This window comes from Trichophyton verrucosum (genome assembly GCF_000151505.1).
Source record: "Trichophyton verrucosum HKI 0517 chromosome Unknown contig01263_1.f1.exp, whole genome shotgun sequence".
In the NCBI taxonomy this organism is placed as follows: Eukaryota; Fungi; Ascomycota; class Eurotiomycetes; order Onygenales; family Arthrodermataceae; genus Trichophyton; species Trichophyton verrucosum.
The window spans coordinates 4487-21236 of NW_003315127.1; the positions used below are offsets into that span (position 1 = coordinate 4487).

General features: G+C 35.8%; 4 protein-coding genes across 4 annotated transcripts; 3 read left to right on the forward strand and 1 right to left on the reverse strand.

The window, feature by feature from the left end:
- Positions 1–6275: 6275 nt before the first annotated feature.
- TRV_08060 (uncharacterized protein) lies at positions 6276–7928 on the reverse strand (the record flags this gene model as incomplete). The annotated part of the gene is made up of 3 exons (XM_003017882.1): positions 6276–6779; positions 6841–7670; positions 7736–7928. Coding segments are annotated over 3 exons (1527 nt in total), but the record flags the coding sequence as incomplete, so codon positions are not given.
- Positions 7929–8749: 821 nt separating this feature from the next.
- On the forward strand, positions 8750–10788 carry TRV_08061 (MFS transporter, putative; the record flags this gene model as incomplete). The annotated part of the gene is made up of 6 exons (XM_003017883.1): positions 8750–8851; positions 8907–9040; positions 9108–9901; positions 9964–10153; positions 10219–10284; positions 10458–10788. 6 exons carry the CDS (start codon positions 8750–8752, stop codon positions 10786–10788), a joined length of 1617 nt encoding a protein of 538 aa, XP_003017929.1.
- Positions 10789–11290: 502 nt separating this feature from the next.
- Positions 11291–13951, forward strand: TRV_08062 (uncharacterized protein; the record flags this gene model as incomplete). Its single annotated transcript, XM_003017884.1, has 3 exons — positions 11291–13286; positions 13354–13664; positions 13724–13951. 3 exons carry the CDS (start codon positions 11291–11293, stop codon positions 13949–13951), a joined length of 2535 nt encoding a protein of 844 aa, XP_003017930.1.
- Positions 13952–14304: 353 nt separating this feature from the next.
- Positions 14305–15993, forward strand: TRV_08063 (uncharacterized protein; the record flags this gene model as incomplete). The annotated part of the gene is made up of 6 exons (XM_003017885.1): positions 14305–14372; positions 14507–14568; positions 14624–14699; positions 14766–15219; positions 15291–15438; positions 15512–15993. 6 exons carry the CDS (start codon positions 14305–14307, stop codon positions 15991–15993), a joined length of 1290 nt encoding a protein of 429 aa, XP_003017931.1.
- Between the last annotated feature and the right edge of the window lie 757 nt (positions 15994–16750).

Sequence of the window (16750 nt, forward strand, 5' to 3'; positions counted from 1 at the left end):
TCTATTTTAATATTTATAAAATTTAAAATTAATATATTATATAGGGGATAGGGTACTAGTAAGGATTATTAAGTTAACTTTTTACTAAGAGGAAATTTTATTAAGAGTATATTATAGAGTAGAGTACTATTAATATATAATAAATATACTATATTAGAAATAAGGATATTAGAAAGGTAAGCTTTAAAACTCCTACTTAACTTATTTATACTAATAAGATAGCTAGTTCCTTAATAGAATATATATCTTAGAAAAGGGAAATATTATTAAAGAAGAATAATAAAATAATATTTTTTGTTTATTTTTTAATATTGAAATACTAAATTAAAATATTTATAATATCTAGGTACTTATATTTATTTTACTATTTCAAAGTGGATAATTATAATACTAAGGATATTTTCTATAGAGTAATTAATTTATATATATTTTTACCTATTATATTATTTTTAGAATTATAAGTTTAGATAATATATATGGAAATAAAAAAAGAATTAATTAATTACTATATATTATATTTAAGGAAAACTTCGTTCGATTATTAAAAATATTAGTTATATAAATATTATAAAGATTGGAGCTTATTTTAATATAAATATTAAGTTTCAATTAAAACTACTAAGATAAAATAAAAAATATAGATAAAACTTTATAAGCTTAAGTATTAATTAGCCTTTTTTTACTTATTAAAGGATAATTGAAATTTATAAATAAGAGAATATTATAATTTATAGTTAATAATATATAATTCCAATAATTTTATTATAGACTTTAATAAAGCTACTAATAGTTTTAAATTATTTAAATTAATAAGAGGTATATAGATTTTTTAAAATACTTAATATTTAAATATATTATTAATTCTCCTTAGTAGCTATATACTTAGTATTCGACTTAGTACTATTATTCCAATATTTAGACTTAATATTATTATTCTTCTTTTTAGGTTTAATATTTTTATTCTTATTTTTAAATTTAGTATCTTTACTTTTATTTTTAGATTTAGTATTATTATCCTTATTTTTAGTTTTAGTATTACTATTCTTATTTTTAGTTTTAGTATTATTATCTTTATCTTTAGCTTTAGTATTATTATCCTTATTTTTAGCTTTAGTATTATTATTCTTAGATTTAGTATTACTATTCTTAATATTAGATTTAGTATTACTACTCTTATTAGAATTAGTATTATTTTCTTTATCTTTAGATTTAGTATTACTATTCTCCTTATTACTAGTATAATCATTGGATTCACTATTATCAAATATAGGTATATTTTTTTAGTTTAGTTTAGGGGCTATAATATTACTCTTATTATTTTTTATATATTTAATTTTTATACTTAATGCTATATCTTAAAGGTATTTTAGAATAAGTTTTTAGAAGTTATTATATGACTTTTTAATTAATTTCTAAAGTTTATAAAGATAAAAATTTAGGAATATAGTATTCTTTTTTCTATCTAGTAGAGTAGATAAAAGGCTTAGGTCCTTAGTTCTAATTTTTATAAAACTAAATATAATAATATTTAAATAATAATATTTAGTAGACTTTAAAATATTATTAATATTTATCAGAACACTATAATCTATAAGCTAAATACCATAATATTAAAGTTTCGTTATTTTATTAAGAAAATTAGCTTAGAATAAATTAGCTTGGGAAAATTATATAAATTTAATAATTAAGAGAATCAACCTTATTAATATATTACTTAAATTTCTTCTTTTTAGTTTTTATATACTTATATATCTAGATTTTTAAAAAATAATATTTAATAAAATTATATAATATAAGTATACTAAAAATTTTAAAATTAGACTAAATATATTTATAAAAAATTTTAATTTATAGAAATTTTAAATATTTAAGAATATTATTCCTATATTAGAGCGTAGCTAATATAGTTTTACCCTATTTATTAAAAATTTAATTAAATTTTAGATTAAACTAAGAATTTTATAAATATTGGAATAAGATTATTATATATTACCTTTAAATAATATTTTATTTAATTCTTTTCTAAATAGTATTTATTAAATTATTTTATAGTTTTATTTAAGTAAGGGCCTATAATCTAGATAATAATCTTTAATACTTATAACTAATAAAGGTAATTATAAAATTAATTAATATAGTTAATTATTATAGAATACTTACTATACTTCCATTTAATAATTTTATATAGAACTTAGTCTAATTAGAAAAAAGTTAGTATAGCTTCTTAATCTAATAATTATAAGAATTATGGATAGTAATATCTACTATATCTTTTAGTTTCTTATCTTTACTTATCTAAACCTTCTACTCCTTGACTATATTTTATAGTTCATCTAAAAGCTACCTACTTAATATTTAGGCCTATTTCTTATAAATATCTTTAGTACTTTTAATTATATTTTTACTTCTATTAAATATTAGTTTTATCTTTTTAAATTTTATATTTTATTTACTAAGCTCCTTAATAAACTTTATTTTAATATAGTAAGACTATAATTAATCTTAATTGAAGATATTATTTAATATTATAATTTTCTTTATAATTTTAGTCTTCTATTAAAAGGTCTTAAGTTTTTTAGATATAGTCTAGAGGTAAATCTACTAATTATTAGTCTACTAGATAATATAGTTCAAGAGTTTATATAAAATTTATACTATATTCTTATTAAACTTTATTTATCTTTACTATATCATTAGTTTAAATTTTAATTCTTTTATTTATTAGATTAATCTTAGTTTTTACTATAGGAGATAACCAATTATATATATATAGATTAGAGACTAATATATTATAATATATTACTTATTAGAAAGGTTTCTTAGAAATTATAGATAGTAATATATATAAGATATATTTTAAATTTTAACCTCCTAAGTTAATTTAGGTAGATTCTAATTATTAAGATAATAAAGTAGAATAGTAAAAAGTTTATTGTAGAGAAGCTTATTAAAGCTCTTATCTTCTATTAAAAAGAAAAAAAGGATATAAAACTTTAGGCATTTTTAGAATAGGTATTTTCTAGAATATCTACTAATTCTATAAGATAATTTTTTCCAATATATTTATAATAGTTCTCTAAAAAGAGATACTAGTAAAATAATACGAAGCTCTAAAATTTATTAAATTAAAATTAATATTTATTAGAATTAATATTATTAAAATATTAGTAGTTTAGAATTTACTTTATTATATTATAAGTTAGTAATTACCTTAGTTAGACTAAAATTAAAGTTTATCTTATTATATATAGTCTTAATAAATATATAGAAGAATCTTACTAACTTTTTATATTATAATATTACTAAAAATCTTAAAGTATTCTTAGAAGAAATACTAAAGATAGGCTCTATCTAAGACTTAAATATCTTCTTACTACTAAGGATATTATTATATTTATAGAGAGGTATAGCTTATAGATTTTTATATACTAAAATAAAGAAGAAATTTTTATTATTTACTTTATTAAGTAATACTTAATTTAATTTCAATATATCTATATCTTTAGAATTAAGTAAGTTATTTTAGTATAGATTAATACTCTAGATATAATCTTAATAAATAGTTAGATCTAATATCTATGAAATTTAGATTTAACTTACCTTTTTATCTAGAGTTTTAATATTTATTCTATTACTTTATTTCTCTCCATCTATAGCTAGCGAGCTCTAAGTATTAAGGTTATAAAATGGAGTAATCTTCTAATATTATCTAATAGTAAATTTAATTAATTTAATATTTTTTAGCTATAAATTATTTAGTATCTAACTTAAAGTTATTAACTTATCTATACTTATTAGATTTTTAATCTTTTACTTAAATCTTTTAAATATAAAATTTTTCTACTATAAGTACTTAATTTTTACTTAGTTAGCTATAAAGTAAGTAAATATAGCCTATATTAAAAAATCTATATTTTTCTTACTAATAAAACTCTTTATATAGTATAGAGTTTTAAATAAATTAAAATTTAACTTAAATTTCTTTTATAATATAATGATATATATTTTATTTAATATTTAGTTAGCTTTAATTTACCATTTTATATTTAATTTTCTAATATTAACTATAAGAGTATTAATATAGGTATTTTTAATTTTTTTAATAATTATACTATAGCCTATATTAGTAGTTAATTCTTTTTTTAATTTAGCTTTTTTTATTAGAGATTTAGTATTTTTAAAATTCATAGTAAGTTACTAATTTATTATTATATATTATAAATTTTATAAATAATAAAATAAACTAGTATAAATAAGATATAAGTTTAATTATTCTAATTTTATTAGTATATTATTAATATTTTATAGAAGGACTTTATAAGTAAATAATTTCTAGAAAAAAATTCTTATAATAAATTAGCTTTACTAAATTTCTAATATAAAAAAAAGTTAATTTAATTTTAATAAAGAGAGGTACTTAGTAGCTTTATATATTTATAAGAATAATATATTACTAATATATTACTATTCTAATAACTAAAATTTATCATTATAATTTATAAGTATATATATTATCTATTATATATTTATTATATAAAAATAATAAAAGTATACTCCTATTATTTAGTTATTTACTAGAAGTTATAATAAATAAGGTATTAAATATATTAAATATCTTTTAATATTTTATAGTCTAAAAATAATTAAGTATATATTATTTTTAAATACTTTAGAAGCTATTATTATAATAATAATAAATAATTATTTAATAAGCTACTACTTTATTATATTTTTCATTTTTATAATCATTTAAATATTATTATATTTCTCTATAATAAAGCTTCGCTTAGAAGGTATCTATTATTAAATAATATATATTAAGCTAAATTAATAATATAAATATCTCTTTATATAAAAGTCTTAATAAATAATAATAATTATAAATATAATAAAGTTCAATATTATATATTATCCAGTTTTTATACTTAGTAATATAAATTTAGTAAGTACTTAGTAATATAAGTAAATCTTATATTTAAGAGAATTTATTACTTATTCTTTTTTAACCTAAATAAGATTCTTAATAGAGCCTATATAGATAAGTAGATAAAGTTTATATTACCTTTCGCTTGCCTACTATCTAGATAAGTTTACCTACGCCTATAATAAATAAACTTCTAATTCCCCAAGTTTGATCCAACCTATCCATTCTTATATCTAGTAGAAATTAAGTACTAAAAAAAGATTTAACTATTAAATATCTAATATTAACTATTAAATATCTAATAAAGAGCTTTCTTAAAATAAAAGAAGCTTATATATAAAGAAAAAAAAGAAGTATTTAGAGAAAATACTTCTTAAATTAATATTAATATAAAGAATTTATATCTATAAAATATTATATTAATAATAATATAATTATATATTAATATTCTTAAGATTTATATTATTAATATATAATACTTTATTATAGTAATTAAATAATTATAAAATATTTTTACTACTACTAACCATAAAGTATTAGTTTTATATCTATAATTATTAGATTTAATAAAATAAAATTTTAAATCTTTAATTATTTAATATCATAAATATTTTTATATATAATTAAGTATTTGCTACTAGATATTATTTATTAATTAGATAACTAATACTTAGTAGCAAGTATAGCTCGCCACTTAAACTTTCTTGTTTAAGCGTACACTTGGAGCAGCTAATAATAGTATTATGTGCGATAGATGCGGCATAAAAGCATAGAAATACTCTGTGGAGCACTGAATCTGGCCTAGGAGCCAAGGGAGCTCACCTGTGGACCAGCAGATCAACATTTGGCCTTGCTAATTAGTTATAGTTAGTTATTGGGCAGTGAGCATATTTGAGGGTGAAAACGATGCAAGTTTCCGTTCATTCCCATTTGAAACAGGTGCAGTTTTAGTTAACTACTCGCAGTCAGATCAAGATATATGTTTTCAATATAAACAATGAACACTATTTAACTTGTCTATCAAACATCTAACAACTTGGGGGACATCGTAAAAAAATCTTGAGAAATAAGCTCGCCTTGGCAAATCACTCTCTTGGGGCTTGGCAGGCGCTCGGACTGCGATAAAGCCCCTCCTCTGGGCTTGGCGTTAGACGCAGCTTCAACCTCGACACCATCAACAACAATCAACGTCAACGGCAATATCAACATCATTGATTACCCAGTACGTTCGTTTAAAATCCATGGTCATAACGTCGTTTCTGACACTTTAGCTCTTTTAGTTGATTCTGATGGGTCTTAGTTGGGGATGGACGCCATTCGGGATGCTTGGCTCAGCGTCACGCAACCCCACCAGAGCCAACTCGGGGTCAGCCAGGGCCTTGTACCCACCGCGGATGCACCATGCCTCGATCCCCTTCGCTCGGAAGATACTGCATGCCACTCGCGATGTGTTTCCGCTGTAACAGACTAGCAAAACACGAGTGTTATTCTCCTTCAGTCCTTTCAGCAAGGCGGACTTCTCCCCGCTCTGACTGAACCAACCCTCAATCTCCAGCCATTGAGCCTCTAGAACAGCGGAGTCAGCAAAGGGTGACGTGGTGCTCTTTTCAAGGGTATTAAGAGGAACATTTATGCCTTGGGGCAGATGCCACTGCTTGAAATCAGCTGGCTTTCGAAGGTCGATTACGCATCGTGAGTGGTCTGGTTTGAGCTTAAGGCCATCAAACCCTCTTGCCTTCCCAATACCAAACACAGGGCCACTGGCAGGGAACCTCTCATAAAATTCCGCAAGAATCTTTGCAAAATGACTCTCCCAGGCCTCATCATAGCGATAAAGGTCGACTTTGCGGAGATTCTATACCCCGTATGGTTAGCGTAATGCTGATTAACTTGGAGTGGCTTGAAAGGGAACTTGCCTCGTTCTTTATCGGGTGGAAATCCTCTGGCTTCAACTTATCAAAATACTCCTGTATGTACTGATACGGCAAATCGCAACAGAGAAACACGCAATGTATTTTTCCGTCTGGACCTGCAAGACTGCGTAATGTCCCTGCATCCTTGCGTTTTTGGAGCTGCTGGCAAAGACCCTGAAGGTTAAATCCTGTTGAGGGACCACACACTAGCCCGTGTCGACATAGCTTGAGGGATAATGAGAACGATTCCGGAGATCCGACTTCTTCGATGACATCCACTGCCGATTGCCATGGAAAGGGGATGGGAGACATAAGCGCGTACGACCTGGGTCCCGGCACACGATCGCCTGGTGCCGTGCAGACTCCCACCCTCAAAACGGATGGCTTAACCTTCTTGAAATATGTTCCCAGCCCAGTCATGGTACCGCTGGTCCCCATACCAGAACATAAAACGTTGATTTCTGGGAGCTGCTTGAAGATCTGGGGTCCCGTATACCGTACGTGGCCTCCCCAATTACCGTCATTGTCATATTGATTCGGATTGATAACTTGGTCAGACTCTAGGGCCATTGTCTGTGCAGCAAAGATACCACCACGATCATCCAGTGGTTCTGGTTGTGAGGGACCACCGAACAAAGTGATGTTGAGACCGAAGAACTGCATCAGCTTAATCTTCGCATCACTGGTTTTATTGCTCAAAAATGCTCTGACATCGTTGATGCCGTGAAACACATTCGCAATCATCGCCATGGAAATGATTGTTGAGCCAGAGCTGTACTCAATGACGGTCTTTGTCTTCCCTGGCACAACTTCTGCCTCAAGGAGATTAAGAGCTATAGAAACCACCGTCCTTAGCATCTGCATTATACCGTATGGACCACGGGTACTGGTGGCTTACCTGGAATTGCTTTCACATTGTTGGCAGGATGCATGGACATCATCTTTGCATATATGCGGACACCATCGTCATAAAACGGGTTTAATTCCTGTGGAATCTCGACCAGAGGCAATGGTGGCTGGCAGTCCGGGTCGAAGTACTTTTTCATCGAGTCCGGCCCAGAGTAAACATTGAGAGGGTTTATGTTCGCCATTTTTATATGGGCTTGAATCAACAATGCTCAGGAAGGTAGGACGGTGTCAAAGGGAAGGAATATGATCCTTGAAGCAAATCCCTCCGACGGATCTGATGAATTATATACTGCTTCATGGAGGCGACAACCATGAACGAATGGCATATACGAACTTTTCTTCCCAAATACCCTCAAGGTAGTTCTGAACTTTCACTTTATTATCTTCCCTGTGGAATGGCTTGGTGTTCCTTGCCTCTGGCAAATGCCAGTCAAGAGCGGACAGCTGATAGAACTCAAAGAACCTGCACTGCACTGTAACCTATCACATCCCAAGAAACGGTAATTGCCGTGATCAAGTCATATCCATGTGACGCAATGTTTGGGGTCGTTACTTTATCTCTTGAGGAGCACTATACCGTGAATGGGGACCTTTGGACTCACTCCAGAGCCAAGACATCACCCAAGAACTCGTCTCTATTTTCCTCCAGGGCGTCCAGCGGGCTACTATTATCGATCCAGCTTAGTTATCAGGTATTTGGCCCTCAAGGTCGTTTTTTTTTTTCTTGGTTGGTTTCTATAGTTATAAATAAAGGGCTGAGTGAGCTCCACTGCTTGTTTGCAATAGTCAGTCGACCAGGGTACTCGATAGTTAGTTAGTTACAGTTTGTTCCTGTGTTTCTCCGCTTGAACTAATTATATTTCTAGCCAGGAGGACTTCATTCCTGTAAAACGGGAGTTCTGGGAAAGAGGCAGCCTTCGCTCGTTCAAGCCGCCTCTGGTTCCATTCCCTAATATACGTGCAGAGAAAGAGTCATACAATTGCACGAAGTGCTGTCGAAACCATGGAGGAAAACAGTGAACAAGAATGCACACCGACCAAGGAAAAGCAAATGTACATATTCAACGAGCAGACAAATTACGTCTCGACTCGCAAGATTATAACGGTATGGTGGAGTGAACCTCCTGTGTGATTGAGGATAGATGCTGACCTCCTCTTAGATATTCCTAGCATGCGCCAGCGTCGACCTGGTTGCTCTGATGGACCAGACAACTCTGGCAGCTAGTTTGTCGATTATAGGAGATGATTTGAATGCTGGTATCCAGACAAGTTGGATAGCTGGTGGTTTTTTCCTGTAAGGAGTATAATATATATCCTACGTTGACTTCTCGGAATATATACAGTGGCTGATTTAGGTACAGGACCTCTACCTGCTTTCAGCTGGTATACGGACGCCTTTCCGACATTTGGTCTCGGAAAGTCGTATTGTACGTTGGGTTAGCGATCTTCTTCTTTGGATCCCTAGCTTCTTCCCTGGCTCAAACCGCTATTCAGTTGATTATCTTTCGCGCCTTCACTGGAATTGGTGGAGGCGGACTCGCCAACGTCGCCCAAATGATTGTCAGTGATGTGGTACCACTGAGAGAACGAGGCAAGTACCAGGGAATTCTGGGAGCAGTCGTCGCTTTAGCAAACGGCATCGGGCCTGTCATTGGAGGTGCCCTATCTTCAATGTCGCAGGATTCGTGGAGGTGGATTTTCCGCCTTAACCTTCCCCTTACAATAATCACAACCCTTTGCGTGTTATTCTTCATGCCTCTTCGGAAAGTTGACGGCGACTGGAAAACCAAGGTAAAAGCTATTGATTTCGTCGGGGTTTTCCTGGCCCTTTCTGGGGCTACCGTCTTCCTCCTTGGACTAATATGGGGAGGAGGTGAGTATGCATGGAATTCAGCCCATGTGATTTCTACGATCACTGTAGGTTTTGCTGTTTGTGTGTGCTTCGTTTTATGGCAGTGGAGGGGGGCAAACTATCCCCTTGTGCCAATGGATATCTTCCGTGTGAAGATAGTAAATGGTGCATGCCTGACTATGCTCATCAACGGATGGAATTTCGTTGTGCAAATTTATTATATCCCGACTTTCTATCAACTTGTGCACGGATACTCGGCTTCCAAATCAGGAGCTCTCCTGTTACCCATTATTCTGATCCAAAGTAAGCAGATAGCCTGCCATTGTGTTACGCGGTTGGTGGACTCCTGCTAATTCATTACACAGCATTGTTTAGCACTTTATCGGGCCTTGTTGTCCACCGTGTTGGCCGATATCGAGAATGCATCCTATTTGGATGGCTTGCCTGGACCATTGGACTGGGGCTATTTTCCACACTTGATACATCGTCAGGGATTGGTAAACAGGTTGGGTATGGCATACTCACTGGTGTGGGAGTTGGAAACACACTGCAACCGTTAGTCAACACTCTCAAGTTTTCGTATATCAGAGTAATCATGCTAACTTAGCTGTGAAAAATAGGTCTTTGGTTGCTATTCAAGCCGGTGTCCCCAGGAGGGATATGGCAGTTGTGACGTCGTTCCGCAAGTAAGTTTCTTCTCGCACTAACTAGTCTTCCGGCCTGTTGGAACTGACGAATGCCCGCCGTTTCAGTTTTGTGAGAAACCTCGGTGCTACGCTGGGCCTAGCAGTATCCGGAACAATTCTGTAAGTTCGTACCCTCTAAAAACTTTGCGAAACTCAGATGGTTAATAATGCAGGAATAACATCGTCTTATCCTCGCTCTCATCCCTTCTCCTCTCAGAGACCGAGACAAAAGAGATAACACAAAGCCCTAGCCACTACTTGGCAAAGCAGAGTCCAGAGGAAGTCGAGAGAATTCGTTCTGTCCTTATTCCAGCGTACCAGAAGGGGTTCCGGGTGATTTTCATACTGTGTTCGGCCCTTGCTGGGTTGGCCTTCATGCTTGCATTTTTCCTTATGCCTCATATCTCCCTGAAGAGAGATGATGACAAGAAGCTAAAGGAAGAAGCCAGGTCAAGGAAGAAGACCAATGATGCACCTGGTTGCGAAGAGTTACAGCAAAGATGAAGGTCAATCGGAAGCCAGAGACACAGACTCCTCCGGTAAACTCGATATTATGGGGCGATGCAACCGCACAGCCATGGAGACAAATTCAAGCCTAAAATTTAGAGCAATAGAAACCTAGTTAGTTAATTAAATGAAAGATTCTGGAATCTTTCATCGTTATCAAGTTAATTAATATTATTACTAGTTATTGTTATTAAATATAATCGACCAAGCTTCGTTGAAGTCAAATAACTATATTCACTGCCAAGACAAAAAGAGCGATCAGCACGTGACCGTTCCTGGCAACAAAAGTCAAATAACAGAAAAGAAAGACGACAACATCAGTTCAATCTTCCATCAAAACATCAGCTTCGACCCTGGGGTGTCTTGATCGTACGCCTGATGGACTGGGTATAGGGCACTAGGAATACGATTCATTGAAGCGCATTAATTGGAAGAGTGCGCTCGGCTTCGCCTGCTAACCGTTATGGTGGTTTGATAAGCTCTACCTACTATCCTCAATATGCAATGCTATACAGAGCTGCTGCTCCCATCAGGAGTAACACACGCTGCTTCTGCTCATTTTATATCAGCAAATTCCAATAATCTCATAGTAGCGAAGACCTCTTTGCTGCAGGTATTCTCATTGGTTAATGTTACCTATGGCTCAACAACAGGCACACAACCAGACCAGAAAGGTCGACATGACCGTTCACAACATGCAAAGTTGGTCTTAGCAGCAGAATATGAGGTACCGGGTACCATTACAGGCCTTCAGAGAGTCAGAATTTCGAACTCTAAAAGTGGCGGAGATGCAATCCTTGTCTCTAGCCGGGATGCGAAGCTCAGTTTGATAGAGTGGGATCCGGAGAAACATGGGATAAGTACTATCTCAATCCATTACTATGAAGGCGAGGAGAGCCATATGAGCCCGTGGGTACCTGATCTGGGGAGTTGTTCTTCCGGTTTAACGGTGGATCCTAATGGAAACTGTGCAATCTTTAATTTTGGAATCCACAGTTTAGCCATTTTACCCTTTCACCAAGCTGGGGATGATCTCGTCATGGATGATTATGATGCCACACCGAATGGTGATGATTCCACAGACATGGTTAGTGATGCCCAAAAATCGGCACCTGGAAACACATCACACGATAAGCCGTACGCACCTTCGTTTGTACTGCCTATGACGGCACTGGATCCAGCCTTAACTCATCCAATTCATATGGAGTTTTTGCATGAATACAGAGAGCCAACATTTGGAATTCTCTATTCTCAAGTTGCCAGATCGACTTCCTTAACTATCGACCGGAAGGACGTTGTATCATATTCCATCTTTACCCTGGATCTGCAGCAAAAGGCTTCTACCTCACTCCTCACTGTCTCCCGTTTGCCGAGTGACGTATTCAAAATTGTACCGCTTCCTCCTCCAGTTGGTGGAGCGTTGTTAATCGGAACCAATGAGCTCGTACACGTTGACCAAGCAGGTAAAACAAATGCTGTGGGGGTGAACGAGTTTGCCAGGCAGGCTTCCGCATTCTCAATGGCTGACCAGTCAGACCTTGAAATGAGACTTGAAGGCTGCATTGTTGAACAGCTAGGGAGTGGCACAGGAGATGTCCTACTGATTTTAGCAGATGGAAGGATGTCAATCTTGTCGTTCAAAGTGGACGGAAGGTCCGTTTCTGGAATCTCACTCCATTTTGTTGCAGAGCAGTCGGGTGGCTCGATAACGAAAGCAAGGCCCTCGTGTTCTGCTAGCCTTGGACGCAATAAACTGTTTTACGGAAGCGAAGAAGGAGACTCTGTTCTTCTCGGTTGGTCGAGACCTTCATCTACAACCAAGAGACCCTCTAAATCAGTCGATGGAGTGGATGAAAACGGAGCAGCCGATCTCTCTGACGAGGCGGACCAGGACGATGATGGTGACGATGACGACATGTATGAGGATGACCTTTATTCGGTCAACCCTGCCAGTACCCGTCAGGAAAAGCAAGTTGTCAATGGAGACAGTCCGGCCGATTTTACTTTTCGAGCGTATGACAGACTTTGGAGCCTTGGTCCGTATAGGGATATCACACTTGGAAAACCATCCAAATCAAAATCCAAGGATCAACAAGACAGTGTGCCTGAAATAGCTGCTCCGCTTGAATTAGTAGCAGCTCGAGGATTTGGAAAATCTGGCGGTCTCACCGTTCTCAAACGAGAGGTAGACCCATATACGATTGATTCCCTCAAGATGGACGATGTGTATGGAGTGTGGTCCATCCGCGTCGTAGATCCCAAATCCAAAGATACTGGGCTATCCAGGAGCTATGACAAATACTTACTTCTCGCAAAGTCTAAAGGTGAAGACAAGGAAGAGTCAGTCGTATACTCAGTTGGAAGCAGCGGCCTGGACTCAATAGATGCTCCAGAGTTTAATCCTAATGAAGATTGCACCATCGACATAGGGACACTCGCTACTGGCACCAGAGTTGTTCAGGTATTACGGACAGAAATCCGAAGTTATGACTACAGTGAGTCCATAAGCATAAATATGTACTTTTGTTTTCTAACAAAAGACTAATACCTGATATAAAATAGATCTTGGATTAGCCCAAATATACCCCGTCTGGGATGAGGATACAAGCGAAGAGCGTACTGTTATTCAGGCAAGCTTCGCAGAACCCTACCTGCTGACTATTCGTGACGACCACTCTCTCTTGATCCTACAGACGGATAAGAATGGGGATCTGGACGAGGTTGAAGTACAAGGCTCAGCAGCCTCCGGAAAGTGGATTTCCGGCTGTTTGTACGAAGATAAAATGAATATATTTTTCCCTGACTCTGACATTGAAAATGAGGCGGGCCTTAATATACTACTGTTCTTACTAGATGGTGATGGGAACCTTTCCGTAAGTCTCTTCTCCGTGAACGACGGCAGTAAGTTTTGCAAGCTAATTAGTGACTGTAGATATTCCGGCTCCCGAATACTTCGGAGCCATTATGCCGTGTCGATAACTTGAATCTTTTGCCAACAAATTTACCATATGAATCCTCTTCAAGACGACCTGTGAATCGAGAGACATTAACCGAACTCTTAATTGCAGACCTTGGAGATGCTATCCACAAATCTCCCTATATGATCGTATGTCCTAACTGGTCCAGCAATTTTTGTTACAAGTTCCTGTCTAACTTCTAATTAGTTACGTACAAAACACGATGATTTAGTTTTGTATGAACCATACCGCACCGCTGGTGAAAGCGGACAGTCCGGATTGCGCTTTCTTAAGGCGGTGAACCATGTTGTTATGGGCCCTCAAACAGACCAGGGTGTGAACCAGGATATCAACCGCAGTCCCTCATCATGCAAACTGCTTCGTGCACTACCCGACGTTTGTGGGTATAGAACAGTGTTTATGTCTGGGCATAGTCCATGCTTCATACTAAAGTCAGCCATCGCACGGCCACACGTTTTACGACTGCGTGGTAAAGCTGTTCAAAGCTTGAGCGGATTTCACATTGCTGCATGTGAACGTGGATTTGCATATGTTGATGAAGATGTATAACCCCTTTTGTCTCTATGACCTGCCAAATAAAACTGACAATACCCTTGACAGAATGTAATTCGAATGTCGAGGTTGCCTTCGAACACACGGTTCGATAGTGGTTGGGCAACGCGTAAGATCCCTCTTGGGGAACAAGTCGATAGTATCGTTTATTCGTCAGCATCTGAGTGTTATGTGATTGGCACTAGTGCAAAAGAAGACTTCAAACTTCCTGAAGACGATGAGTCGCATACTGAATGGAGAAACGAGTGTATGGAACCCCGTTTACTTTATTTACGATCTTGGATACTGACCATTCGTTATAGTTATTACATTCCTTCCACAGCTGGAGCGAGGGACTGTTAAGCTTTTGGAACCCAGAAACTGGTCTACCATTGATAGGTAAGTTGCTCAACCGCAAACTTACTCTTATGCGTCTTCGTCCATACTCACCTGCTCCCTCAATAGCCATGAACTCGAGCCTGCGGAGCGCATTACGTGTATCGAAGTTATTCGTCTTGAGATTTCTGAATTAACACATGAGAGGAAAGACATGGTCGTAGTAGGCTCGTCCATTGTCAAGGGAGAAGACATTGTCCCCAAAGGATTCATCCGCGTCTTCGAGGTGATTGATGTTGTTCCAGAGCCTGATCAGCCCGAGAAGAGCAAGAAGTTGAAGCTATTTGCGAAAGAAGAGGTGAAGGGTGCTGTCACGGCCTTATCAGGCATAGGTGGACAAGGTTTTTTGATAGTTGCACAGGGCCAAAAGTGCATGGTGCGCGGACTCAAGGAGGATGGAAGCCTTTTGCCTGTAGCCTTCAAGGATACCCAATGTTACGTTAACGTTCTCAAAGAGCTGAAAGGAACAGGGATGTGTATTATCGGTGACGCATTCAAGGGACTGTGGTTCATTGGGTACTCGGTAAGCATGTTCTTCCATAATATATCCCTGAAACGCACTTTATTATTTACTAAAGTCTCCCGCACCAACAGGAAGAGCCATACAAACTGGATCTTTTCGGTAAAGAGAATGAAAACTTGGCTGTCGTGGATGCGGACTTCCTTCCAGACGGGAATAAATTATACATCTTAGTTGCGGATGATGACTGCAACCTCCATGTTCTTCAGTACGACCCTGAAGGTGGGTAACTCCTAGTAAATCTTAAGCCTTTTGCAAAAAGAGCCTATCTGAAACTAATACTGTTATTCTATAGACCCAAGTTCTTCGAAGGGTGACCGCCTACTACATCGAAGCGTATTCCACACAGGTCATTTTGCATCCACGATGACTCTACTACCACATGGGGCCCGCACACCCTCCTCACCTGTCGATGAGGATGCCATGGACACAGATTCACCGCCACCATCAAAATACCAAATACTCATGACTTTCCAAACAGGGTCGGTCGCAGTAATCACTCCTCTCGGTGAAGATTCCTACCGTCGTCTGCTAGCCTTGCAGTCGCAGCTAGTTAACGCGCTGGAACACCCTTGTAGCTTGAATCCACGTGGTTACCGGGCTGTTGAGAGTGATGGTATGGGTGGACAGCGTGGCATGATTGACGGTAATCTGTTGCTAAGATGGCTTGATATGGGAGCCCAGAGGAAGGCAGAGATTGCAGGACGTGTTGGTGCAGATGTCGGTGCGATCCGGGTAGATCTTGAGAAACTCCATGGTGGTCTGGCGTATTTGTAATCGTTAGCGGGGTGTTCTCTTACTGAATTATATAACTAAGTAATGATTCTCCATTTTTTTTTGTTTTTGATTCGTCTGGAATGAAAGTCTAGCTATCGAATATTGCAGGAGAAGTGCGACTGTTATACATCTTATGGGGCGACGGCTCCATCGTGGTTAATAGTACATGAATCCAACCTCTATGGGAGAGAAACAAAGAGGAAATGCAAGTAGAGGATGCATGGAGAGGGTATAAAGTACAGAATTATGCAGATAATAAAAAAGCAGCATTGCATCACGATTCATTGGGCCTCAACTCTTTGACCTTGTTTTGTAAATCAGACAATATTTCTGCGCAGCTATCAGTATTTCCATTCCTTGTGTTTGGTATATTAAAAATATGGGATATAATACTTAGTTTTTCGGCCTGGGTCTCTTCTACCTCGAGCCTTAGCCAGCCATAATAAAGAATCTGATAGGTGAGGACTGCGCCAAGAAAGACTTTGAAGAATGGTTTTTTGAATGATGCCAGCGTCAAGGGAGGAGACTATCGAAGGGATTAACAGGCTGATCCATACGCTGAATTAAGTGGATAGCTGCTCTTCATACCTGCGACGCGCTCGATGAATGGGATGGGGATGTTGAAAATAGACGACGGTGGCTAAGAGCATTTCTTTGATTAAGATGAGAGTATATCCTCGAGATACTCTGCTTCGAGCTTTTTAGCCGAGACACCGGGTCCATATTTGAGGTTGTCTTGCCGTCCAGCGTTTATGTA